Source organism: Cladophialophora bantiana, assembly GCF_000835475.1.
Source record: "Cladophialophora bantiana CBS 173.52 unplaced genomic scaffold supercont1.7, whole genome shotgun sequence".
NCBI classification, from domain to species: Eukaryota; Fungi; Ascomycota; class Eurotiomycetes; order Chaetothyriales; family Herpotrichiellaceae; genus Cladophialophora; species Cladophialophora bantiana.
In genome coordinates, this window is record NW_015971581.1 from 1,512,003 (window position 1) to 1,535,176 (window position 23,174).

The following is a 23,174-nucleotide window of genomic DNA, read 5'->3' on the forward strand; positions in this document are numbered from 1 at the left end:
GAGGCCATTATTGAAGACAATATTGATCTTACCACCCAAAACATACCATAGAGCTGGGGAATCACTTGGGATGCCCTGCTCATTCCACTCTATGATTAGTGATAATTGGAAAAGCATCGCATTTCATGTCCTTCAAGAACGCCAGAAGTCCACTTGATAGACCAGCATAAGTTGGGTTCGTGGGCTCTCCCTGCCGCATCGATACATCGTCGTTACTGGTAAGATCCAACAATCCTAAACCACCCAAAAAATGGAGACCAAAACCTCCAACGCACCGCCCGCAGAAGAGACTTCCAACCTTCCCCCCTTCAGCTGTCTCTACTTTGGCTTCGCCTCCAACCTGTCCCCGCGCACCCTCCAACAACGCTGTCCCGGGAGCCTATACGTCGGCCTCGCAGCGCTGGAGGGCTGGAAATTCATCATCGCCGAGTCCGGCTTCGGGAACATTGTGCCCACTGGGGATTGTGACGATGTCGTCTACGGGACGCTGCACTTCCTTACTGCGCAGCACGAAGCGGCGCTGGACAAGAGCGAGGAAATCGACTGGTGGCACGTGAAGCGTAAGGTCAAAGTTCGTAGAATCGAACTCGATTCTCAAGGGAAGGTGGTCGAGCCGGCAGCAACGGGGGGTGGTGAGCAATATGGACAAGTCGAAGCGACGACGTATGTGGATGTCGAGCGGACGACGCCGGGCATCATGTCGAAGGAGTATATCGTGTTCATCCGCAAGGCCATCGAGGATGGGCTGCGTTGCGGAGTTCCCCAGGCATATTTCGATAGATACTGGAAACAGTACCTCCCTGAAGACGAGATGGTCGGCAGGGAAGAGAAAATCGTGATGCTCAGGACGATTCAGATGGACAAGGAGAATACAAAGTATGTGCCGAATGACGTGTTGAAGTTGGCCACAAAGCAATAAACCCATTCCATTGACAGTTTGAAAGCCGACATGGAAGCCAAGGGTGAACAGGGAACAGAAGGTCCAAGTCATGCCCGCCAACCCTGCACAAACTCATGGAGTCTATCAATTACCACACCAAAAACAGCATTGACGCTGTCTGCCAACACCTGGTCCAATGCCCTCACTGCCTCTTCTTCACTGACATCAAGATTGAACCTTTCCCTCACTTTACCCACAGCACCGCCCATGCCTCCCATCTGTTCTTCCATCAGCCTTATATCTGTGACAGAGCTCTGAACCATCAGGCTGAACAGGTTCAGCACCAAGGAGCTGGACTTGCGCAGGGTCGTGTACGCCGTGAAGCAGAATTGTTTGAACTGGGCGTACTGCGGTGATGTGGTGCCCCCCAGCCCTTCCACCATTTCTTTGCACAACTTGATGAGCGGTGCAAAGGGCTTCGGATCTCGTCCAAGGATGAAGCCGAAATCAATGTGGAAGAAATGGCCCGATGGTTGAAGCAAGAGATTGTCGAGATGGCGATCGCCAACCCCCAAAATGTACGTGATTACACAGTACCCGGCGCACGATCGTATGTATGTATCCATGGTCTCTTTGCGAACGCCAAGAGGTCCAGATGCGTCGGGGTTGTTGGCACGCAGATAGGCCAGCACTGACCCCTTGTACTTCGCCGAGATCACCGAAAGAGCTGTGGATGGTATGAATTGGACAGCACCGGCTGATGGCGAGGTTGCGAGAATGCGGTACGGAGTGAGTTTTAGGTCAAGATTCTCCTTGAGGAGCAGATTGTTCATGAGTGTAATGATTTGGATGACGAGTTGGTCTTGCCGGAGATCATCACCTGTCTTGAAAATGATGGGATACCTGCCGTGTGTCTGCGTTCGTGGTGTCGATGCGCTCGAACCTTCAGCGGCATATGCAATTTTCAAGCTCAAGTATAACGGCGACAGTGATGATTTGAAGACATTGGCTTCATCAGGGTAGACCCCACATACTTGGACTTCGGGATCGAGCGCCAGCGGGATTGGTGGCTCGATTTTGACGAGCTCGTTCTTGGGATCAGCCAGAGTCTTCTTAAGCAACTCGATCTTCTGCAGGCGATTGGCTCTGCTGAAACGGATCTCCTTGCTGATGCTCGATAGAATCGTGATCATTTCACCTTGTCTCAATAGCGTCTTGCGCAAACTGGGATCGCGCTTTTCCATCTCCACCATGAAATGATACTCCACTCTTGCAAATACTGCTCGATTTGCAGCGCTGGTGTCAGTGCTCTGATCAACACATTCGACCATGAGGAACCAGTGCAAGTAGTTCCCGAGCATAAAATTGTTTGCAGCGCGGTCAATGAGGAATTTCGCCAACGACGAAGCCGGAAGACCTTCTTCGGTGCTCTCATACTTCTCAAATTTCAGCGCTTGAACAAGTTGGAGAAGGTACAACTGCAATTCGGCATCTCCAGCCTGTCGAAGACGGTCAACGGCGTATGCACGGACAACTGGGTTATCATAGGTCGGTCCCAGTAATTCGAGGGCGGCATCAACATCAATCTTGGCCCATCTAGGAATTAGTTCAACAAGTTGACGAACTTCATTTGGATTAGTGAAATCGGTCGCCTTGACAACTTTGGTCAGAGCTCGTTTATCACGACTCAAGTGTCGTCGGAACGTCCAGATGACGTCCTTGTCTTGAGCGCTCAGTTCCTGCGTAGGGCCGTACGACAGAATCTCATTGAGTTCGTCTCTCATTTTGGCATTTGGCTTTTGATCACTGTCGGAAAATGCATTCCTATCGCTTCGAACTAGCCGACGGTGTTTGCTCTCACAAGGATTTTCCTTTTGGAACTGCTCGGGGTCGAAGATTTGGACAACAGGGTAATCCTCGTCGTCAACGACCGACGTGCCTGGAGCAATACCTGGACCATATCGGACTTCCGGTGGAGGTTTTGCCCCCACTGCTGAAGCCGAAGGAGTACTTGAAAACTCTTTCATCATCTTCGACGGTTCATAGCCATAATCTTCAAAGATGACAGGAAAATCCCACCGGGGAAAGTCGACATAAAGAGTGAACCGTTCTTCATCATCCGTGTCCTCGTCAGAATGGTTGTCTGCGTCAACGTCGCCGTATCCGTTGACGGTATCCTTCAATCCTGCGGAAATCAACTCAGCCGACTTGCGCTTTGAGGGTCTGTTGACAGATGATCGTTTTCGTGCAGCTTGTTCAACATCACGGGCTTTCTTCCCAACATTCTGAAAGACCAGCTGATCTAGCCAGTCGTTTTGAGGAATCTCGTTCATTTCATGTTTCTTGAAGAGTTGCTCTAGCCTTTCGAGCTCCTCTTCTTCCGGAATAGGAGGAGGCGGCTGCTCATTTGGCTTCCGACGTTTTGGACGGGGAATGTGTGGCGTCCTGGAGGGCGATTGACCGTCGGCAGCTTTCCGGCGATAGACTTTGCATTTTTGGCGACCTTTCCTCAAAGTGCCATCTTCATCAAACAATGGGATGGTGGTGCCGCCGAATGGCACGGCATGGTCGATGCTACCATTCTCTGGGCAGGGTGAGATATCCCATATAGTGATAGCAATCTGTGAGGAAACTGGGCAGTCCTTGACCAAAACAGGCAACTCCAGCCATTTATTCCAGGTTCTGTTGTTCTTAAAGAATGTATGGGGCGTTTGCATAGAGACACCCAGCGGTTTGGATTCGGCCCATAGCTGAGCAGTCACATACAGTTCTGAATTCGTATTTTGGACCGATCCAATGTGGCGTATTTCTGGGTGTTTCAGTAAGATACTATACGGAAAGGAAAGCTGTTTGCCCTCCAACGTGTTGCTATATGCAGATTAGTGCCAATGGCCTTAACTTAGTCTGGAGTTTGACGGCAACGGGGGCGACGGATCCAGGATTGTGAGCGAGGTGGCCAGACACTCACATTCTGACACAGACTGGGAAGTCTATTTGACGGGAGGTTGCAAAGGTGTATGTATCCATGATGGAAGGTCTGAGGGGCAGCTGTCCATGGTGTGGAAAGCTTGGAAACTGTTAAAGTAGCGAGTTTCCATCGAGCGATGGACAAACGATGCACAAACCACATCCAACAGGAGCGAAGCCGGACAGGCGATGAACAAGGCAGGCAATAAAAGGAAGGCTGAGGCACTAACCGTAATTGGATTAGCGTATCTATCGCGTTGAGGATCACGTTGCCGCGTCTCGCTGAGCCTCAACCCCTCCTAAGGTCCAACGTGTTCGCTGTCGCCTCATCCAATAACTTTAATGCAGCGTGCTCGCAAGAGTAAAGCAATAGACAAAGTCGAGACAAACCCTACAGCGCCTATTAGATCCAAACCTAGCCAGAGCTGCAGCAAACAGACATCTTTCTGACCTCGCTTCTGCTGGGAATGCGCCAACCATGGCCCGTCTAAACACCGCCGCAGACTCCTCTGATACCGAGAACGAGAGGCTCACGAGCTCTCCCCATCTTCATACACCCGCTACCTCGCACGCTCGTTCCTCTGATACTCAGGCGTACGGCTCCGACAAAGAGAACGAGCGTGGTCGTGCAAGTGGGAAAAAGAAGAGAACGAGGCCTGCAGTCCATATGTCCGGCGGAACTCCAGACGACTCGCGAAAGCGAAGGAGAACAGGGGGAGAAGAATCGCAGACCCCATCAGCCCAACAATACTATGATCCTGACCAGAATCCTGAAGAACGACGCCAAGTCCGTAGGGGTTTGCGCTGTCTCTTCGCGAAACTCAACGATTCCAAGGCCGAATATCTCCGGCCTGACTCGAAAGGCCTCGAGGAGACTCTCAGGGAAGCAGATGAACTTTACAAAAATGTCAAGCAAACCTCAGAAGCCACTATTGATTCGCGATTGCTCCTCGAAACTGCGGAGCTGTCTTCTAGAAAGATCAACAATATGACTCTGGGTGATGGGACAACCTGTATTGACGTGGACGACTTTATCACGAAATGCATTGTATTTATGAAACAGGGTAACGAGCCAGGCAAGGCTTATCAGAATGAAGACCCAAGCACTCAAACTCAAGGTCGGCGGAGAAGACGGCGTCAGGAAGCGGATGAAGACGATGAAGGCGATACCATGAATTGGGAGTATCTGGGGAAGAATGCCTGCTTCCTGTACAATTCACGTCCTTGCTTGACTGGCTTTCTCCTTGGTCCTCTATCGGTTCAGAAAAAAGTCCGGCAACAAACCCAGCGAAGGGCTCAAGACGCCCGTACCCAATCTACGCAAGCAGTACGTCCGATTCGGCTTGGCGACGAAGACTTTGAGAGGCAAGAATCGGCAAGCCTTACTGAGATCTGCACCGAGATTGCGCGGCTTCTGCAAAATGCTATGGTTACAAGCCGAGCCAATGCAGAAGCAGAAGTCTGCAACGCAACGGGGGACCTTTCGGACCAGGACCTGCGAGAGATCCTGCGGAGGAATGTAATAGCTGACAATGGGGGTTTGCCGCTTTTCAACTTCTGCGTGAACCCAAAATCGTTTGGACAGACAGTCGAAAACATGTTTTACGTGAGCTTTCTGATCAAGGAAGGAAAGGTTTCTCTGGAACTGGACAGCCAGGGACTGCCGACGCTGCGTCTCGAAGAGCTCAAGACTCTGGAAGAGAGGCAGGAGGCACAACGCAATCAAGCAATCTTCACACTTGATTTTGACGTCTGGGAGGATATCATTCGGAATTTTGGCATTGAGAAGAGCATCATCCCTCATCGGACGGAGGGGGAATACGATGACGGCATACTAGATTATGCGCGCATGGAGGACGATGTTGACCTCAGTGAGGAAGAGCAGGAAGATTCTGATGCGCACTCTTGAGAGCGATAAGGTTGTTGGGAGCTGGGTACGCCGCGATGTTTTGTGTTTGTACGATGCAACAGGCTCGTGTTTGTACGATGAAGCAGCCTCGTGTCTGTTCTCATGCGATGGATCATTGTTTGTTTGTCTGACTTCTGTTTTTCTCCAGCACATGTCATGAGATGAATGGACAATTCGGCACGTCAATACCCGGGCTCACAGTCTGACTGTTTGTGAGACCCAACCAGCTTGCAGAGGATGATCCAACCGATACTCTTCTACTTGTTATGCCGTCTTGTAGGAATATTTGGAGAAGCGGGTCTGGGTTTCGATCCTTGCCCCTTTGGCTTCACGGTTGCACTATTAGATGGACAATGCATCAATAGGGTCTTTTTCTCCGCCTTGTACGGAGCATCCACGCACCATGTTCCCCGCGCCGCCCGCAGTCTTCCCTTGGACTAAGCAACAACGCCACCAACGCCATTCCATGTCTGATCTTCATACCGCATCCCACATCACCTTCTGTCCCTCATTTTTCATATGCCGACTCGCCCATGGGCCCATGGGGCCCTTGACCCTGTCTCAGACTGCCAAAACGTGTGATGCAAGATGAACGAGCCGGGCATGACGGCCTCATTGCCGATCGGTTTTGTTCCGTTGGAAGTTGATCTTCTCACGGATGCCACCAGGAGCCGATGGTATAAGGTGAGTGAAGATGCAACCTGCCCCCTCCTTGACCCGTTCTTCTCTCGCCTATTGGGAGTTTCCTGGTTCCAGGTAGGTGCCCCAACTCAGACTCTATCTCGAAAATAAAGGAAAAGAAAGAAAGAGAGAGAAAGAGAGAAAGAGGGAGAGATAAAAAAAAAATGGAGAAGTCACGACCCGCAGAGCATCGCGAGGATACAAGCCCAGAGGTAAGCAGCACATACATACATGTACATCGGCATTACCTCACAAACCTTTCTCATGGTGCCATGTTTAATAAGACCTCGTCGGTACAGAAACTGGTCATTGCATCGCCGCCGTCGAGCGAAGATGATGCCGCTGTCAACCACGTCGAGTACGAAAAGCGCAACCGACGCCTCAATCGGCGCCTGGACATCCGCATCCTCCCGCTGTGCTGTTGGGTGTACCTACTCAACTTCCTCGACAGGGGCAACATCGGCAACTCCAAGGTGCTCAACTCGGAAACAGGCGACGACCTGCTGCAGCAGACACACATGACAGCGGGTGGCTACGCCGTCACCGTCTCGCTCTTCTCCCTCGCCTACACGCTGTTCGAGGTGCCCAGCAACTATGTCATGAAACACTGGGTGCGGCCGTCGCTGTGGCTGGCGTTCCTGCTGTTCGCGTGGGGCGCGTTGACGATTGGGTTTGCCGGCGTGCAGAACTATGCCACCGTTGTTGTGTTGAGGTTTTTGATCGGCGCCTTTGAGGCCGGTTTCTTCCCAGGTAGGTAACGAGGCTCCGGTTTTCCCCCAGACTTCAATGGAGCAGGAGGGATGCTAGAATCCTCTGATTCCGATTTAATTGTTGTTGAGAAAAACAGAAACCATTCTGGAGGAACATTCTGGAGTTGGTCCTGCTGAATCCTAAGACCATGAATACTGATTTCCCAATTCTCCTTGGCCATAGGCATCGTCTACTTCATCACGATCTGGTACCGCTTCAACGAGCGCGCCGTCCGCATCGCCTGCGTCGTGGCCTTCTGCAATCTGGCGGGCGCCTTCGGAGGCGCAATCGCCTACGGTGTCGGTCACATCAACGGCTCCGCCGGCCTCCAGGGATTCAGGTGGCTCTTTATTATTGAGGGCATCATCACGCTAGTCTCAGCGTCCTTCTTGTTCTTCCTCCCTGATTACCCTGCCCGCGCCAAGTTTCTGAACGAGTCGGACAAGCGGTTCGCAGAGGACCGGTTGAAGGAAAGAGGAGGCGGCTATCTCAGGAGCCATGCTTCGAGAAAGGAGGTTGTTGCGACATTCTTCAGTCCGAGGATGTTGGCGCATTATATTGCATACGTAAGTTTTCTTTTCTTCCCTTCTTCTTTTCGCCCGAGCACCCCCACTGTTATATCTCAGGAGCTACCTCCCCTTTCTTGACCCGGAGTCTGGCCAGTCGTCTTGGGACATCTCACAGCGGAAGACTGACCATGTAATCCGTTCTGACTCACAGATCGCCGACGTCGTCCCACAAGGCTCGTTCACATTCTTCACACCGACCATCGTCAACGGTCTGGGTTACACGTCGATCCACGCACAACTCCTGACGGTGCCGCCATGGTGCGTCGGCTTCGTCGTGGCAATCACGCTATCGTACAGTGCGGACCACTTCAACGCGCGCGGCGTGCACATCACGCTGGCCTCGCTGGTCGGCGCCGTGGGCTGGCTGGCCGCGGGACTACTGCCGCCGGACGCATATGGCGCGCGGTACGGCTGTCTGTGCCTCGCAGCGTGCGGAGCGTTTCCCGTCGCGCCCTCGATGGCCAACTGGGTCGCCTGCAACACGCCGTCGCTCCTGACCATCCCCTTCGCTATCGCCCTCAACAATAGCTCCGCCGGCATCGGCCAGATCATCGCCCAGTGGATCTGGAAGGCCGACGAGGCCCACAAGGGTTATCCCACCGGCAACTTCACCTGCGCGGCTTGCGGCTTCTTCGTCGCCGCCGTTACGGCCGGGCTGAGGCTGTGGTATGGGCGCATGAACAAGTACGGGGTGAGGGATGCTAGTGGGGCAGAGAGGGTATGGGCGCTGTAAGGACAAATCCTTGTATGCCTGTGAAGTCTGGTTTGAGGAGTGCTTGAAAAGAGAAGAGGACCCAAGTGGCTCATACTCCGGAGATATATATGAACGAGGAAAGATTCGACGTCGGGCCAAGTTTGAAGTCTGTGCTGTCTTGGCTATCACATGCTCGGAGTCGACACAACTCTATACATATGTAGAAGGCAGACGCGGCGTTCTTGGTCTCTAGAATTGCAAAGAGGTGTAGCCGAACGCGTGCAAGATACCTAGTTACGTACCAAGCCGAGCTTGCTCTATGCCGTTCTGTTCCCCATTAAGACCATCTAAGCAAAATTCTATGGCCGGAGAAAGGTCACCAGGGACGGTCGACCTTCTACCTCATTGTCACGAGTTCCTCTGCGCTGGTCTGTTCTAATTGTAAGCTGTCTAAATTCCCAAGAGGCACGCAAGATCGAGAGGGAGGACGAGGGCAAACATACCGGATGGATAGCAACACAGCTATCAAAGTCTTTCTTTGTCGCGCCCATTTTGACGGCAACACTAGAAGATTGTACTGTTAGCCACAGCATAGAACCAACCGAAACAAAAGTTTGCAGATATGCCTTCCAAACAAGCCACGGGAGAGACAGGTATAATCGGTCGTCAGCACTCACCCAAAGCCTTGCATCATTTCATCTACTCCTCGGCCCAAGATATGTAGTCCCACGATTTCCTCGCGCGGACCTTGACAGACGATCTTGAATTCTGTTGGTTCTTTCTTCTTTTCTTCTGGTGGGTATCTAAGAAATCCAATTAGTCCAGAATCCCTCGGTCTCTCTGGCTGTGGGTCCAGGGCAGCTCGTATCACTTACACATCGTAGTACATAGCCGAGAACTTCGTATGATACACTTTTACATTCTCTTTGCCATAGCGCTCGATCGCTTGGGGCTCGGTAAGGCCGGTGGCGCCGACTTCAGGGTGCGAGAAAACAACAGAAGGGATACGTTCGTAGTCGAGGTGCGACTCTTTGAGTTCAGGAGGGCCGAAGAGGCGGTTACCTAGTTGGCGACCGGCGGCGATGGCGACGGGTGTAAGTTCAGCCTGGCTCAATGGTCAGGAGGGCATCCATTTTTGGTGGTCTGGAGTTGCGTATACCTGGCCTGTAACATCGCCCAGAGCATAAACACCCTCAACAGATGTGTTCTGATACTTATCCACCACAATATGACCGTTTTTGTTCGTTTTCACTGGGATATTCTCCAATCCCAATCCCCTCGTTTCTGGACCTCGCCCAATTGCCCATAATAATTCATTGGTGATCATCTCCGAGCCATCGTTCATTATTAACTTGAGCTGCTTCTCTCGGGGATCGGAGCCGTCTGCGCTACCAGGATGCAATTGTATGACTTCCTTGATACCGGGATGCTCTCGATGTACGTGGACGCCGATTTCTTCATAATGCTTGGTCATGGTCTCTTGAACCATGGGATCGAATTTTCTCAAAAAAGTATTGCCACGGATGAACAGGTGCGTCTCCACGCCGATGGCGTTCATCACACCTGCAAGCTCGACCGCGATATAACCTGCGCCGACAAACACCATCTTTTTGGGGAGATGCTTGATCAGGAAGAACTCGTCGGAGGTAATGCCGTATTCTGTGCCCTTGATCCCTTCCGGAATAGTGGGATATGATCCAGTCGCAATGCAGATATGCGGCGCCGTTACCCTAAATGCTTCACCCCCATCTTTGGGCTTGACTTCCATCTCGTGCTCGCTGACAAATGTTGCTTGGCCCTTGATCAGATCAATGCCTTCTTTCGCCCAGTTATTCTCATAGGCGCCGTTGAGGACTTTGATTCTGGCATCGCGCTTCTCGACGAAAGTCTTGAAATCGAAGGAGTTGCCGTCGCCGAATTTGTAGCCGTAGTGCTTGCCTGCTGCCATGGCTTCGCTGACGGACGCAAAGTTCCAGGTCATTTTCTTGGGTACGCAACTGGGATGGGAGATCAGTATATGTGCCTCACTCGATTCGTATGCTTCTTGCTTTACCCAACGTTCACGCAGCAGCCTCCTGACACACCCGCGTCGATGATACATGTCTTTGCACCGTACCATCCACTTGCTCTTCTGGCAGCACCACTCCCACCCGATCCACCCCCAATGACTATGTAGTCATACTGCTTCGTGATCGGAGCCATCCTCGAGGAGGAAGAGGAGAATTGCCTTGTGAGGCCCGCAAGTCTCGAGACAGAGGCAGGGGACGAAGCGGGGTCCGGCCGGAGCGGTTCAATGTGCAGAGACCTTGCAGACGCCAGAATCGGAGTTCGGTTGAGTGTAGCAGACAGCCAGGAGAGTCGACCGGGCCTAATTGACATGTCACGGAGGGAGGAACGGAAAGAAGATGGAGAAGGCAGGCCCGAGAGCTTTTATCGAATTCAAGAAACGGTCTTCCCAATGTCAGAGGGTCCTTGGATCTTGGTCGCCAATGTCTGCACCATCTGTATGGCGGTTCTTGATGATGTGATCCACGTCTCAGAAAGATTCCTGCCCACCCCACATCGACGTTCCGCCAATGACCTGGAGAAGGCGCCCACCAGACCCGTCTAGCGCCCCGATTGCTTATCAAATCGCACAGCAACGGTGTTGACGGCACGAGCGGCGGTGACACGGTCTGCATGGCAAGATTGCGAGCCACAAGGATGACTGATCTAGCTGCAGATGGCATTTGGTTGTTTTTTTGCTCCAGAAAGGCACGCGCATCCAACTGATTTCTGGTTCGGGGCACTGTAACCTGTCTCAAAAGGGCAGGTTAAAATAACTCAAAACGCTATTTGAGAGGCTTGGTAGCATTCCATGTGAAGCAGATCTCGTCTCCAAAGAAACTCAGATCGGAGGCTATGTAGTATGCTCAAATCTATAGTTTAGGCTTCCCTCTGGGGTCGGGCCTTTTCTCGCCAATATCAATCTGGTTCCACCAGGGATACCCGTCTGGAGCGTCTTGAGGTACTTGCCCGGTGAAATTAACCGGCCTCTTCTGCAAGAAGCTCTCAACACCCTCGACATTGTCCTTGCTGCCAAACAAGCCATGGATGATCCTCGAATCAAGAAGATGGGCACCCTCCGCGCTATCCGCTCCTCGGTACATAAGCTCTCTCATAACCTTTGTTGACACGGTCGATGTGTTCTTCGCTATCTCGTCAGCGAGCTCGAGTGCTCGAGCCAAGGTGGCCTCTGGAGTTGGACATGTCTCGGAGAAGAGAGTTCCGAACAGTGGACTGTCGGCAGGATATACGGCGCCAGTCGTCGTCAAGTGTAGTGCTCTGGAGTGACCGATCAAGCGGGGCAGGAAGTAGGAGGAGCAGGCTTCCATAATGATACCGCGTCTGCTGAAGACGAAGCCAATCTTGGCTTTGGCATAGGCGATTCGAATGCATGCCGGTAAGCACATGGTGATGCCCACACCGACAGCTGCACCTTGGATGGCAGCAATAGTCGGCTTAGAACAGTGGTGAATTGCTAAGGAAGTTCTCCCTCCGCTGTGTGAACATGTCAGTCTCGGCTTCGTATGCTCGATTATCACTCATACCCATCTCTGTGATCCACGTCACGTTCAGTTTTGGGATTCTTGACCTGACCAGTCTCATCTCTTGCTCCCAAGAACCCAATTTCCAGATCAGCTCCGGCACAGAAGCTTCGTCCTGCGCCCGTCAAGACAACTACCTTGACCCGTGGATCAATGTCGATCAGTTCGTAGACCCGTTCCATATCCTCCCGCATTTGATCCGTGAAGGCATTGTGTTTCTGCGGTCTGTTTAATGTTATTATGAGCACCGGCGTGGGAGTTGGCGAGGATTCGGGGACATGGGAGACTTTGATCTGCTTGAGAGGAAGGGTGGCGTAGGAATCGGGGATCTGCAGAGGTGGATGAGGTCTGGGAGGCATGTTGGATTGAGCGGGCACGCGTATAGGTTGGCAGATACAAAAAAATGAGAGCAATGAGTTCAGAGATGTCGGGGCATTGTTCACATTCCTTTGCATATGTTGAGTATTTGTCGTCCGTCATACCCTCGGCTGAGGCTCCAAAAGCAGCTCAACACCGCGGCCTAGGTAACTCTGTATTTGGGGCACATGGAGAGCTGCTGCGGGGGGTTAACCGGCAGCTCAAAAAAGCTCGGTCACAGCCGAAGTCGTCGCTGTGGTATCCGGTCAGCGTTTGAAATACAGTAGGCATTCCTGGTGGCTATTTTGCTCTTTTGTCGATAGGCCCTCACCAAAGGATTTTGCCTCGATGAACTTGCTTGCCTTTCTGACAAGAGTACACAACCCGGCCGGCCAACGAACATAGCTTTAGACTTTCAAGAAGTAACCAACCTCTGCTGGAATCATATGGTTCTCAACCTGGGTCGAAATTGCCTTTGCTGAGAGCTTTCGATCATCGCGGAGATTCTCTTGGAGGCTTGACACAGGACAGAGGGCCGAGGGTCAAGGTGATCTTCGGTAGGATAATCCGTGACGATAATGGACTCCTTTGCTCGTTAGGTTGCGAGCATCTGTGTTCTTTGGCGGTGATAGAAGCACTTGAAGCTCTCTTGACCGGTTTTAGCTACGTGCATTTGGTTTTTTAATGGCTGTCTGCGCCCTGCAAAAGCATGCACAACATCGCATTCAATGGTGAATTCGAATGACGGGGCGCGATTTTGGATGGCTCTTCAGAGCTTCCCTCTATTTGCTCCGTATACGCCATTTAAACAGCTCCTGAGAGACAGGTAAAATGGGGTCTCTAGACCTGTTTGTCACTTTCGTTCACTCCCAACATCAGGAGCGAAGCCACCTGTCTCTCTAGTATCTACATGCCAGAATCAGGCCCCATTTCAAGGTCAAGGAAATCTCTTCTCCAGAGCTTTGCTCAAGGCAAAGTGACAGTGATGAAAAGGATGGAAGGAGCCAAAAAATACGCGGATAAGAGCCCCGAAGGACACTTAATGGCGACGTCCACCGCGATGTGCAATGCAGGGACACCGCCATAGCAAACCCACTTCTTGAGCTAGGTTGCTCCCACAAGGTCTATCATCATGTTAGCGGCTTGTGTTGGGAATGGTAGGGGGTGGTTTGGGGAGAACGCACAAGTATGTCTTTTTTCAAAGGGGACTGGGGAAAGCGACGTATTTAAAGGAAAATCCATGCCAAGCTTCCGGCAGTCGGTATGTGCTGTACAGTGCTGAATAAATCACGCTACAGTGCCAAGATACTCTAAAATCCAGCCAATCTCCGATGTGGACACCATGAGGGATTACTCGGTACTATGGGCAGCACTCGGTGCCGACTCGCCGAGTACCTTTGGAATTATGCGACCTGGAAGCTGTCCAACTGCTTCTCTACAGAGGAGCAAGCAAACCTAGGGTCGGCAACAGATGGACACACCCGGTCATGATATACCAGCATCTACCTAAGGACGAAGTGAGAGGAGTCTGTGTGAGGGACCTCAGGAAACCCGAACATGTCGCCCTCCAGGTGGACTAGGTGTGACTTTCCGGGCGTGTTCGTTACAACAGCAGGTTGAAAGTGAACACAAAAAAAAACCAAGACAATGTTGTCAGGGCTGTTTTCCCCAAATGATTTTGCGTAAAGCAAAGAAATTGACGAAAAATGAGTATGCTTTTTGAATTTTCAAGTTTTTTTTGGGGGGATTTTTTAGGTATAGGTGAAAAACTCCAGGAGGCTCAATTACACCGGCGCAGCAAACAAGAACGCGGGGGCAGAGCACTCATACTCATCACAAAGTGCAACAAGCCATCAATCTTTCCTTCACTCTAACCAACCGAAAGCCCGGCTACCATCCAAAACAAACAATATCAGTTTCTGTAACAGGCCTAGTTTCTGGTTGCCATCTGGAGAATGTCGTCAACAAGAAAACCACCTTCAGTACGGGGACACGACCAGAATCATTGCGCCTGCGATGAGCAAGAGCACTCCTTACGCACTGTCAGGGGTAGGATTTGTAAGAGAGGAGGAAGTTTCTCGCGGATTGTGAGAGGAATTAGGGACCCTGACAGTGGCAGTGTGTGGTTGAACAGCATCCGACGAGAGATCCAGAGCCGCGCGTACAGCTCGGTGATAGTCCCGATTGAGCGACGTCTCTGAGGAAAGGTCCAGATACAAGCGTACAGCTCGCCAATATGCCTGATCTGACGAAGGCGAGTAGTCTCTCCACATCTCCGGTGCCTTGGTTCGGTCAGGAGATGTGTGCTGGTTGGACGAGGTCGACTGAGAGGGTGTGTTGACCGGGCGAGGAGCAGGGGTGTCTTCGACAATGTTCTTCTTGCTGCAAATACAACCCATGGTGGCGATGGAGTGAGCTTCGTTCACAATGGGTTTGTTGGAATGGTTTGGTAAGAGAGTCTGGAAAAAGAAAAGAGAACTTCCAAAGGACGGGTGACAAGGGTGCAACAAGTACTTCTTGAAGTTGAGGAGTTGACCTCGTTAACTTCTCTGGCATCCACCAACGATTAACTTTTTAAAGAACCAGCGACTTCCTCCCTCCCATTGAGCCACAGTGGCTTTCAAGTTTTGCGGACAGAGATCTCTCAAATCTTAAACTCAGGAACAGGCCCATCTAAACGAGCGGGATGCCCTGGAGAGTGATTGAAAGCAGGTTTGTTGATCCAGCGATCTCCTGCTTCTCAAGAATACTAGTTCGAAATGCACGTCGGAGGTCTTTCACAAAGTTGCCAACTGCCATCCCATCCTCGAGCGAACACGGTGAATATTCATCTGCATAAGAAAGCAGCCCAAAGAATGAAGAGAGACAGACAGGACCGTCAGGGAGCCACACTGTCAGCAGAATTCCAAAATTCCCTGCGGAGCATTCTGATCAGCTGGATGGTGATATCTCTGGCCTTCGATTGAATCAGTGTCCAACGACCCAAGATTGGATCCGGTACAACAATACTTCAGTCCACCATGCTGAACGAACCCTTATCCTCTTGTGTCTGTCGATTTATTTCTCAATGCGGTTCTGATCCATCTCTTGGTTCTAATTCCAGTGGCAGCATTGGAGCGCGGATGCCGTGTTCAAATAAGGCCGGGGCCCGCTGGATTCTATTGGCCGAACCAACGTTGACCTGATGAAAGATTTCAAAATGACCATGTTTTCTCACTCACGCTATGAGGTCTAAGTTTTTGCTTCGCCCTCGTGAAGAGGGAAAAAAACTTTCTGTAGTGCGTGAAGGGCACCATGAACTATTGCTGAGCAGGACGTCTGATTATCGTTGTGCCTAATGGCCTTAGAGAGCCTTGCTCGCTTGGCCTTTAGAGCCCTTGGTGCCCGGCCGCCAATATATATGACGTAATTTCTGCACTTGGAATGTTTCCCGAGCCGTCCGTCTGTTCTGGATGGCGGATGGATGGAGCCTTGACGCGACCTGTTACGTGTCAGTGACATGGCATTCGCTTCTTTGACTTGGTATGTGAGAGTGGCAAAGGCCATATGAGACCCAACTGCAACCACTTCTACATAATACCTCAAGGAAAGCCTTCCTGATGCCGTCAAAATGACTTCCCTCCACCAAGTACAGCCATCACTCTTGACCCAAGGCTGAGTGCACCCGAGAACTTGGGGTGTCACCCTCGCAACAGGTATTGCTTGTTCTTGCACAGGCCGAGCTGAACTAATCGACCGAGTACGGTATACAATGGCGCATGCATCCGGCTCCCGGTTAGGCGAATCGTGGGTGGTCGAGGACCAAGGCGATGAGAGCATCAGTTGGGACGAACATTCCGCAATGTCGGACATCGACGATGAACAAAAAGCCACATTCCAAAACAAACAAGACCCAGAGATGACAAGAGTTATCCGCGAGCGACGTAAATCACCCAGATTGTCCACTCCGATATCACCAGAGCCAGAGTTCATTATGCCATCTTTGACAACCAGTATCACTCCTTCAGAGCAAATTGTTCGGAGGGCTAAACCTCCTACTACTACTTCTAATGTTGCCCAGTCAAAGCAGCAGAGAGTACCAGTACGGTCAGGTCGATCGATTCAAATACAAGCTCCCGCGCCACTGGCGTCGCCAGTGGTAGACAAGATAGTTCTTGTGCTTGCGCATGCCACCGAATGGTCGCTCGATGTCCTCGGGCAGACGCTAAAGACCTTGAAGCGGCCCATCTCTTGGCTACTTGCGGCATACCTCTTCTTCGGCATCTTGATGCTCGTCCAAAACCTCCTGACGACATCAGTCTATACAGCTTTGTCGCCTATATGTCGCATTCCCGGTGTGTCCCTTCTTAATCTTCCACTCTGTCAGTTTACCTCATTCCACAATGAAAAACCAACTCTTCCTGCCGGCACTTCTGCTCCTGTCGAATTTGATGCCCTAATGAAAACGCAATCTCATTTTGAAGAAATCCTGTCTGAATCCGCGGCTGGTGTCTCTTTGCCTCTGGACATGAAACGATCTGAGACTTCGATTCGAGACCTGCGGCAGATTGTCCGGTATTCGCAGCTCGCCTCACGCAATGAAATGGTTCTCGAATTCGATGGATTTATCGAGACAGCCCGCATAGCATCATACGACCTGCAGAAATTCAATTCGCACGTCGGCCGCGGCGTGGACATTGTGCTGAGCACAGCGCGCTGGACGCAACGTGTGCTCGATGACATGGCAGTCAAGCAATCTTCCCGAGGCTTCATCCCAGGTTTCATACAGGACAAGCTTCTCGCGCCTTTCAAACCGTTACAATTCACCGAGGCAAAGCTTCTCGACCAATACATCTCGCATACGCGGATAGTGTCTGAAGAGATTGAGCGTCTGATCGAAGAGGCACAAGCTTTGCTCCTGGTCCTGCAGAACCTCGAAGATCGACTCGATGTGATCCACGCAATCGCACTGCGCGACAACATCTCCGCTCAAGCCAGCAAAGACGAGATCCTCTCACATCTCTGGACCCTGCTGGGCGGCAATCGCGCCAAGCTGGGCAAGTTCAACAACCAACTGATGCTTCTGAGACAAGTCGGCCAATACCGAAAAGTCGCCTGGGCGCATGTCTCGGCGACGATCCTCAAGCTGCAGGCCATGGGCGCCGAGTTGGAGGAGTTGCGCACCAGGGTGTCGAGCGCCGAGGTACTGCGAGGGCACAAGGAGATCCCGCTCGCGGTGCATGTTGAGAATATAAGACTGGGGGTGCAGCGGCTCGAGGAGGGTAGGGAGAACGCCAGACGCCTTGAGCAGGGCCATGTCAGACGGGTTATCGAAGGCGCAGAGCAGGGGAATGTCATGGCGTTGGGGCAGTCCTGAGCTTTGTATCTCGAGCGCTTCCTGTCCACGATTCTTACGATTTTAACGGGACAAAGTCCAGACGGCGCGGCCACAAGGCTTTCAATGTAAAATATATTTGTGATGCTCTTCTGTACGAGCATCCCTATATTCAATAATCAGCGGGTGGAGGAGACAGGAGTGGCGATCGGTGTACAATGTAGCACAGTATATGTCACCCGGCAGTGATTTTAGTGCCGATCGAATTATGATCATGGATATTAATCAATCACTGCTCTTGGAATGAAGTTTCATTTGTGGTGTTGTTGATTTTGTTTTCGCAGAATCATGTCTTCACATTCCTTGTGCCTCGTGCTCTTGCAGGATCAGCTTGCATGCGACAGCATCATCCTACCCTGAAATATCCCCTAACCACCCAAAACTCATTCCCAATGTCGTACAGCAATCTTCGCGACACCATGGCCCTCCAGGCCCCATATCCTGGGCGCCATGTTCCCTTCCAAGTCGTCCAATCTAGATCATCAATCTCTCTACCCGATTCTTCAACTCGCGAATCTGGGGCATCAAATCACTAGATTCGTTGGTCGTGATGCTCGCCGCAATCACCGCCCGCGAGACACCGCATGCTCTTCCCAGAGCTGTCTTGGAATTGACGTAGACGTAGGGTACGTTCTTGTCTTCTGCGAGGAGGGGTAGGTGCAGAAGGATCGCGAGGGGAGAGGTGTCGGCAGCCAAGACGACGAGTTCGGCGGTGCCGCGGTTGAGAGTTTTGGTCGCTGTTTGCAGAAAGCGGTCAATCTTCCAGGGATGAGCCGGAGACAGGGGAATGGAGAGAACTTACTTTCGTTGGCGCCTTTTCTCAGCTGGCGGTGGTGGGAGGCTTGTTGGACGGTGTCCCTGTAACATCCAGTTAGTGCTGCGTCGCGAGGACAAAGACTGAAGAGCTGTCCGAGGAATACAAGCGAGGGCTTACAGAATCTTCTGGGATAGTGCTTCGTCGGCCAAGGGCCACGCAGCGCTCGGGTTGTCAGCCATCTGTGTCTGCCGGTTTGGGTGTTTCGAAATTCTCGATTGAGCGTGCGTGAATATGTTTCGTAAATACGAGCTTAAGAAAAGGTTTTTATGGACGAGTATAAGCTTGCAGCAAAGGGTTCCTTGCGTTGGCTCGCCCTTTGCTTGTGCAATGAAGCAGGTCACACTAATGACTCTAGTATTGGTGAGGAGTATATCAAAAAAAATAATTCTGGGGGTTCTAAAAAGTTTAGGCGGAGACGCAGAAGAAGTCGGCTAACCTTCCCTTGCCGGAAGGCTGCCAAGTTGGAGCTTCTCCCTTCGAAACTCGGACCTTTGGAAACATCATCACCCATCTTCCTGCTCAGCACTGAAAGGCCATTCGATTCCTGCTCGACTCCATCATCGCCGTCAAGCTCTTTTCGCTCCCTTCGACTATTCAAGCACCAGTTGATTGATCTAGGAGCTATCCCGAGCGAATCAAGAAGCCAGTCAAGATGTCTTCCGATCTTTGGTACGTGTTGCTTCTGCCCCCCATGCTCCCTGGTATCCTTCAGCCTGCGCCGGTTTTACTCGATAAGTTGGACGGAGCTACCACTTAGCACAACATCATATTTGATCTCTTTCTCGATATTCATGTACTAACATGACTGCGTCTCTAGCCCCGTCTATGCGGTATGTTGTGCCATCCTCCTGAATCGCCTCATTGACAATGACGCTTTACCATCACACTCCCTGCTCGCCGGAAAAGCTATCCAGGAAGAGGAGAGGGCTGACTGTTTGAATGTTGAATAGCCCTTCTTTGGCGCCATGGGCTGCACGTCTGCCATTGTCTTCACCTGCTTCGGCGCCGCCTATGGAACCGCAAAATCCGGCGTCGGCATCTCCGCAATGGGTGTTCTTCGACCTGATCTCATTGTCAAGAGTATGGCCTTCTAGCCCACATATCCGCCAAAGACAATCGACCAGAGGAACTGACACATACAGACATTGTCCCCGTCATTATGGCCGGTATCATTGGTATCTACGGCCTGGTCGTCTCTGTCCTGATCTCCGACAATCTCTCCCAAAAAGAAGCTCTCTTCACCAGTTTCATTCAGCTTGGTGCTGGATTGTCTGTCGGTCTTGCCGGTCTGGCTGCAGGCTTCGCGATTGGCATTGTTGGGGATGCTGGCGTTCGCGGCACTGCACAGCAACCTCGCTTGTTCGTCGGCATGATTCTCATCCTCATTTTCGCCGAGGTGTTGGGTCTCTATGGATTGATCGTAGCGCTATTGATGAACTCAAAAGCGCAGACTGACGTGACCTGCTAGACTGGGAGAGGAGCGCTGGTATGAAGGGGGGAGAACAGGATGACGGCTGCGCTGGAGCGTCATGAGGAGGGCAGAATGCTGAGGACAGGAAGGATGGGATCAAGATGAAGCGAGGCCGTACATGGGATGCATCGAATGAGGCCGGCAATTGCCAATTTCTCCTCTGCCAGCCTTATACCAACATCAACTACCACCGAGAACCGACAACAACCACCACCCACACCGGGGACAGCTATTTCGCAAAGACTTGTCCTTGAATCCGAATACTTTGATGTATGAATGCTAGAGCTTTTTGATCACAGATCAGGCGGCGCAAGTTAATTGCTCGCTCACTGGGCTAGGGCTACGGATAGTATAGGATATTGTATTGAACTCGTTAACCTCTGTTATGCCCAGAGGGCAACTACTTTTCTCTCCTTTCCTCTCTCCTCCAGATTCGATCCTATCTCCATAAAAGCACCTGTAGTGGGTCGCAAGAGCATCAAGGCACTTCGTTTTTCTCTACCACGGGACTCTACTTCAAAAAGTTGTAAAGAGCTGGCAGAAACGCACAGCAGAGCAGAGTAGGTGATACGTACGAGTTAAAGCACCTCTATGTTCCAGTGACTGTACAAGCATGTTCCCTACTAGCTAGAGCTTCTGGTCTCTTCTTTCCTCTCGCCGTGCACGGGGACGGGGCGGCAGACGTGGGCATGGACGCGGATAATAGTTTTGCAGAAGCACTGGGCGAGGTGGACACTGCGCGAAAGGCGAGGGAAGCCTTGTGATGTTCTCCCTCCCGCTTCAAGGACGCCGTACTTGTGCTTGCAACGGAGTACCGACGGAGTACAGACGGAGTATGACTCGTCCGGTGACTCCATTTACACATACGCACTCTTGGAGTAATACTTGTAGGACTTGTACTTATTACGGAGGCGTGCCGAAGTCCGAAGTCGGAACCCACGTAGATGTGCACGAGTCCCTCCTGTTCAGAACTCGTCATCGTCCTCATAGTCGTGCTTACAATTCCAAAGGTGGCCAGGTGGACAAAGACAAGAACGAACCAAGAAAATCGAACCAAGAGTCCCAAAGAGAGAGCGAAGAGACTATTCTTGTAGGGTGTCTGAGAATCAAGTACCTAATTCAAGGAAGGCTGTTTGTAGTCTGCGTTGCGTCGCGATAATTTAACCGAACGGTTTCGTTACTCGCACTGGCAGTTGCACCAAGAGTCGATGAAGCAGGAAGAACTCTGCACGACCCGCTTGAAATGCAATGACAATGTGTAAGACTGCTCGTCCGGACATGTCTAAAACTCAGGTGTATGTTCCTTGCAAGCAATGCAAACTGGCCAATAAAGCATCGAGTTCCACTTCCCCAATCAGGCGGCATTATATCTGCCCCAACTTCCTCCTCAAGTTCCTCGTCTTGCGCATCAACTTCTTATACTTGTGCTTCTTCATCTTCAGTCGCCTTTGTCTCTTAACGCTGATCGCATACATCCCTTCCTTTCTCTTCCCTAGAGTAGAGCCGATCTGCCTTCGGCGACCGATCATCCCGTTTCTTCCCGACGGCGTATGATGCTCGATCTCTTGCACAGAAGACGATGCATCTGGGTTCTCGATTTCCATCATAGGAGCGCCACGGCCGGTGAAAAAGCCTCCATTTTGTAGGTCCGATGAATCTCGAGGAATGTTGATAACAACCTGTTGAATGTAAGGGTCGTTGTATTCTTGTTGTTCGATTTCCACTTCCAGCGCCTTGGCTTGCATTTCTTCCTCCTTCTCAGCTTGGGCTGCATATTGCTCTTCGCTAGCATTGATCTCAGCATCGCTGATGGGTCGAGGGACAGGAGGGACATTGAAGGGCCGAAACCTTCGTTGGATTTCTTGGATAACTAGTTTGATATTGCCCCCCGGAACGTGGATGGGTTGCGGAGCACCGTCGAGGTGATGTGTTCGACTAGGATCAGCAGGGTTCTCATTGCGCTGCATGAGAGCTTTAATCAGAGCTGCCTTCTGCTCGGCATTTTGTGAATGTTGATCGGCCTGCTTTTGAGCAATATGCTCATCAAGAGCTTCCACGGCCGAAGCGAGCGTGTAAATCACGTCTTGAGACGCAGTGCGTGATCTTGACTTGGGTTTCGGTTGGAAGATTTTGTCGATTGCTTCTATCGATGCCTCTGGCGGCACAGGTCCGGAAATCGACATGGGTCGATGGGTTGAGAAGAAGGAGGCAACATAGACATCTAGCGATGGGGTCAGCTTGGGACGACCTAGTTATCCGGCATGCAAACCTTTAGGGTTCAAGTGCTCTAGACTTGGGACAGCGGGTAATCTGGAAGTCCAGTCATCTTGGGTATCCTTGTGCTCCACCTTGTCCTTAGATCTCTTCTTCGAAAGGCGGGACTCGGCGCCGTGGCGCTTCGACTCTGATCGGGGAGCCCCGACTTGTTTTACCGAAGCTGCTGGGATTGCGGAAGAGCCATTTTTGGGTGGTATGGGCGGTTTTGAAGAGGAATGCCGCCGCTGATGAGTGTTGGAGGCGAAGGATGCTATCGTAGGAGCGGCCGGGCGAGAGGGTACTGAAGGTGCATTGCTGCAAGTGCGCGCCACGCGGCGCAGAGAAGTATTGAACATGTGTCACCAGTACTCGGAAACGAGAATAGGAAGGGACAAGACGTCCCAGGTATAATGGCGCGGGGTGATGAGCCGGATGGTTGAGCTGATAAAGACAGAAGATGCAAGATCGGAGTTGAACGTGACAGCGATTGAATGCCAAGGGCTTCAGGAATGGCAAAAGCGGCACTGCCCCGATGTGCTGCCACGTGAGTCAGCAGTCATGAGAGCCAGCAAGACTTGTACTGTACTGTGGTCGGCGAGTCGGCACTCGGTTCCAGCCACAGCCTCGAGGCAGCGTCGGCCGCCACGAGACACCACTACCAAGTTGGAATTTTGTTATTCTTTCCCTCCTTCAAGTCATGACATGGCAGCCTTAACAGCAAGTTTCTGGCGTGAGGAGATTGCCACTGGGGCTATAAACAAGTGAATCCTAGGTCTGATAATACCAGACCGCATAAACTTTCGCTCCCCCCCAGCTTTCAAACCTTCCCACAACATCGTACTCACTTGGTCCAGCCACCTCA

At 51.6% G+C, this 23,174-nt stretch overlaps 11 protein-coding genes across 11 annotated transcripts; 5 read left to right on the forward strand and 6 right to left on the reverse strand.

Annotated features, from left to right (window-relative positions):
- Nucleotides 1–250: 250 nt before the first annotated feature.
- Z519_05543 (uncharacterized protein) lies at nucleotides 251–919 on the forward strand (the record flags this gene model as incomplete). The annotated part of the gene is made up of 1 exon (XM_016763283.1): nucleotides 251–919. The coding sequence occupies one exon, from the start codon at nucleotides 251–253 to the stop codon at nucleotides 917–919; it is 669 nt and encodes a 222-aa protein (XP_016620896.1).
- Nucleotides 920–987: 68 nt separating this feature from the next.
- Nucleotides 988–3,907, reverse strand: Z519_05544 (uncharacterized protein; the record flags this gene model as incomplete). The annotated part of the gene is made up of 2 exons (XM_016763284.1): nucleotides 988–3,748; nucleotides 3,849–3,907. The coding sequence occupies 2 exons, from the start codon at nucleotides 3,905–3,907 to the stop codon at nucleotides 988–990; spliced, it is 2,820 nt and encodes a 939-aa protein (XP_016620897.1).
- Nucleotides 3,908–4,325: 418 nt separating this feature from the next.
- Nucleotides 4,326–5,756, forward strand: Z519_05545 (uncharacterized protein; the record flags this gene model as incomplete). The annotated part of the gene is made up of 1 exon (XM_016763285.1): nucleotides 4,326–5,756. One exon carries the CDS (start codon nucleotides 4,326–4,328, stop codon nucleotides 5,754–5,756), a length of 1,431 nt encoding a protein of 476 aa, XP_016620898.1.
- A 953-nt stretch (nucleotides 5,757–6,709) lies between these two features.
- Z519_05546 (uncharacterized protein) lies at nucleotides 6,710–8,489 on the forward strand (the record flags this gene model as incomplete). The annotated part of the gene is made up of 3 exons (XM_016763286.1): nucleotides 6,710–7,187; nucleotides 7,371–7,753; nucleotides 7,908–8,489. The coding sequence occupies 3 exons, from the start codon at nucleotides 6,710–6,712 to the stop codon at nucleotides 8,487–8,489; spliced, it is 1,443 nt and encodes a 480-aa protein (XP_016620899.1).
- A 358-nt stretch (nucleotides 8,490–8,847) lies between these two features.
- Z519_05547 (glutathione-disulfide reductase) lies at nucleotides 8,848–10,829 on the reverse strand (the record flags this gene model as incomplete). Its single annotated transcript, XM_016763287.1, has 6 exons — nucleotides 8,848–8,880; nucleotides 8,954–9,014; nucleotides 9,128–9,253; nucleotides 9,326–9,555; nucleotides 9,610–10,447; nucleotides 10,504–10,829. The coding sequence occupies 6 exons, from the start codon at nucleotides 10,827–10,829 to the stop codon at nucleotides 8,848–8,850; spliced, it is 1,614 nt and encodes a 537-aa protein (XP_016620900.1).
- Nucleotides 10,830–11,368: 539 nt separating this feature from the next.
- Z519_05548 (uncharacterized protein) lies at nucleotides 11,369–12,396 on the reverse strand (the record flags this gene model as incomplete). The annotated part of the gene is made up of 2 exons (XM_016763288.1): nucleotides 11,369–11,990; nucleotides 12,041–12,396. 2 exons carry the CDS (start codon nucleotides 12,394–12,396, stop codon nucleotides 11,369–11,371), a joined length of 978 nt encoding a protein of 325 aa, XP_016620901.1.
- A 2,031-nt stretch (nucleotides 12,397–14,427) lies between these two features.
- Z519_05549 (uncharacterized protein) lies at nucleotides 14,428–14,793 on the reverse strand (the record flags this gene model as incomplete). Its single annotated transcript, XM_016763289.1, has 1 exon — nucleotides 14,428–14,793. The coding sequence occupies one exon, from the start codon at nucleotides 14,791–14,793 to the stop codon at nucleotides 14,428–14,430; it is 366 nt and encodes a 121-aa protein (XP_016620902.1).
- A 1,352-nt stretch (nucleotides 14,794–16,145) lies between these two features.
- Z519_05550 (uncharacterized protein) lies at nucleotides 16,146–17,750 on the forward strand (the record flags this gene model as incomplete). Its single annotated transcript, XM_016763290.1, has 1 exon — nucleotides 16,146–17,750. The coding sequence occupies one exon, from the start codon at nucleotides 16,146–16,148 to the stop codon at nucleotides 17,748–17,750; it is 1,605 nt and encodes a 534-aa protein (XP_016620903.1).
- A 492-nt stretch (nucleotides 17,751–18,242) lies between these two features.
- On the reverse strand, nucleotides 18,243–18,764 carry Z519_05551 (ribonucleoprotein-associated protein; the record flags this gene model as incomplete). Its single annotated transcript, XM_016763291.1, has 3 exons — nucleotides 18,243–18,505; nucleotides 18,571–18,626; nucleotides 18,703–18,764. The coding sequence occupies 3 exons, from the start codon at nucleotides 18,762–18,764 to the stop codon at nucleotides 18,243–18,245; spliced, it is 381 nt and encodes a 126-aa protein (XP_016620904.1).
- A 786-nt stretch (nucleotides 18,765–19,550) lies between these two features.
- On the forward strand, nucleotides 19,551–20,053 carry Z519_05552 (V-type proton ATPase proteolipid subunit; the record flags this gene model as incomplete). Its single annotated transcript, XM_016763292.1, has 2 exons — nucleotides 19,551–19,665; nucleotides 19,728–20,053. The coding sequence occupies 2 exons, from the start codon at nucleotides 19,551–19,553 to the stop codon at nucleotides 20,051–20,053; spliced, it is 441 nt and encodes a 146-aa protein (XP_016620905.1).
- Nucleotides 20,054–21,420: 1,367 nt separating this feature from the next.
- Nucleotides 21,421–22,668, reverse strand: Z519_05553 (uncharacterized protein; the record flags this gene model as incomplete). Its single annotated transcript, XM_016763293.1, has 2 exons — nucleotides 21,421–22,277; nucleotides 22,326–22,668. The coding sequence occupies 2 exons, from the start codon at nucleotides 22,666–22,668 to the stop codon at nucleotides 21,421–21,423; spliced, it is 1,200 nt and encodes a 399-aa protein (XP_016620906.1).
- Nucleotides 22,669–23,174: the final 506 nt, after the last annotated feature.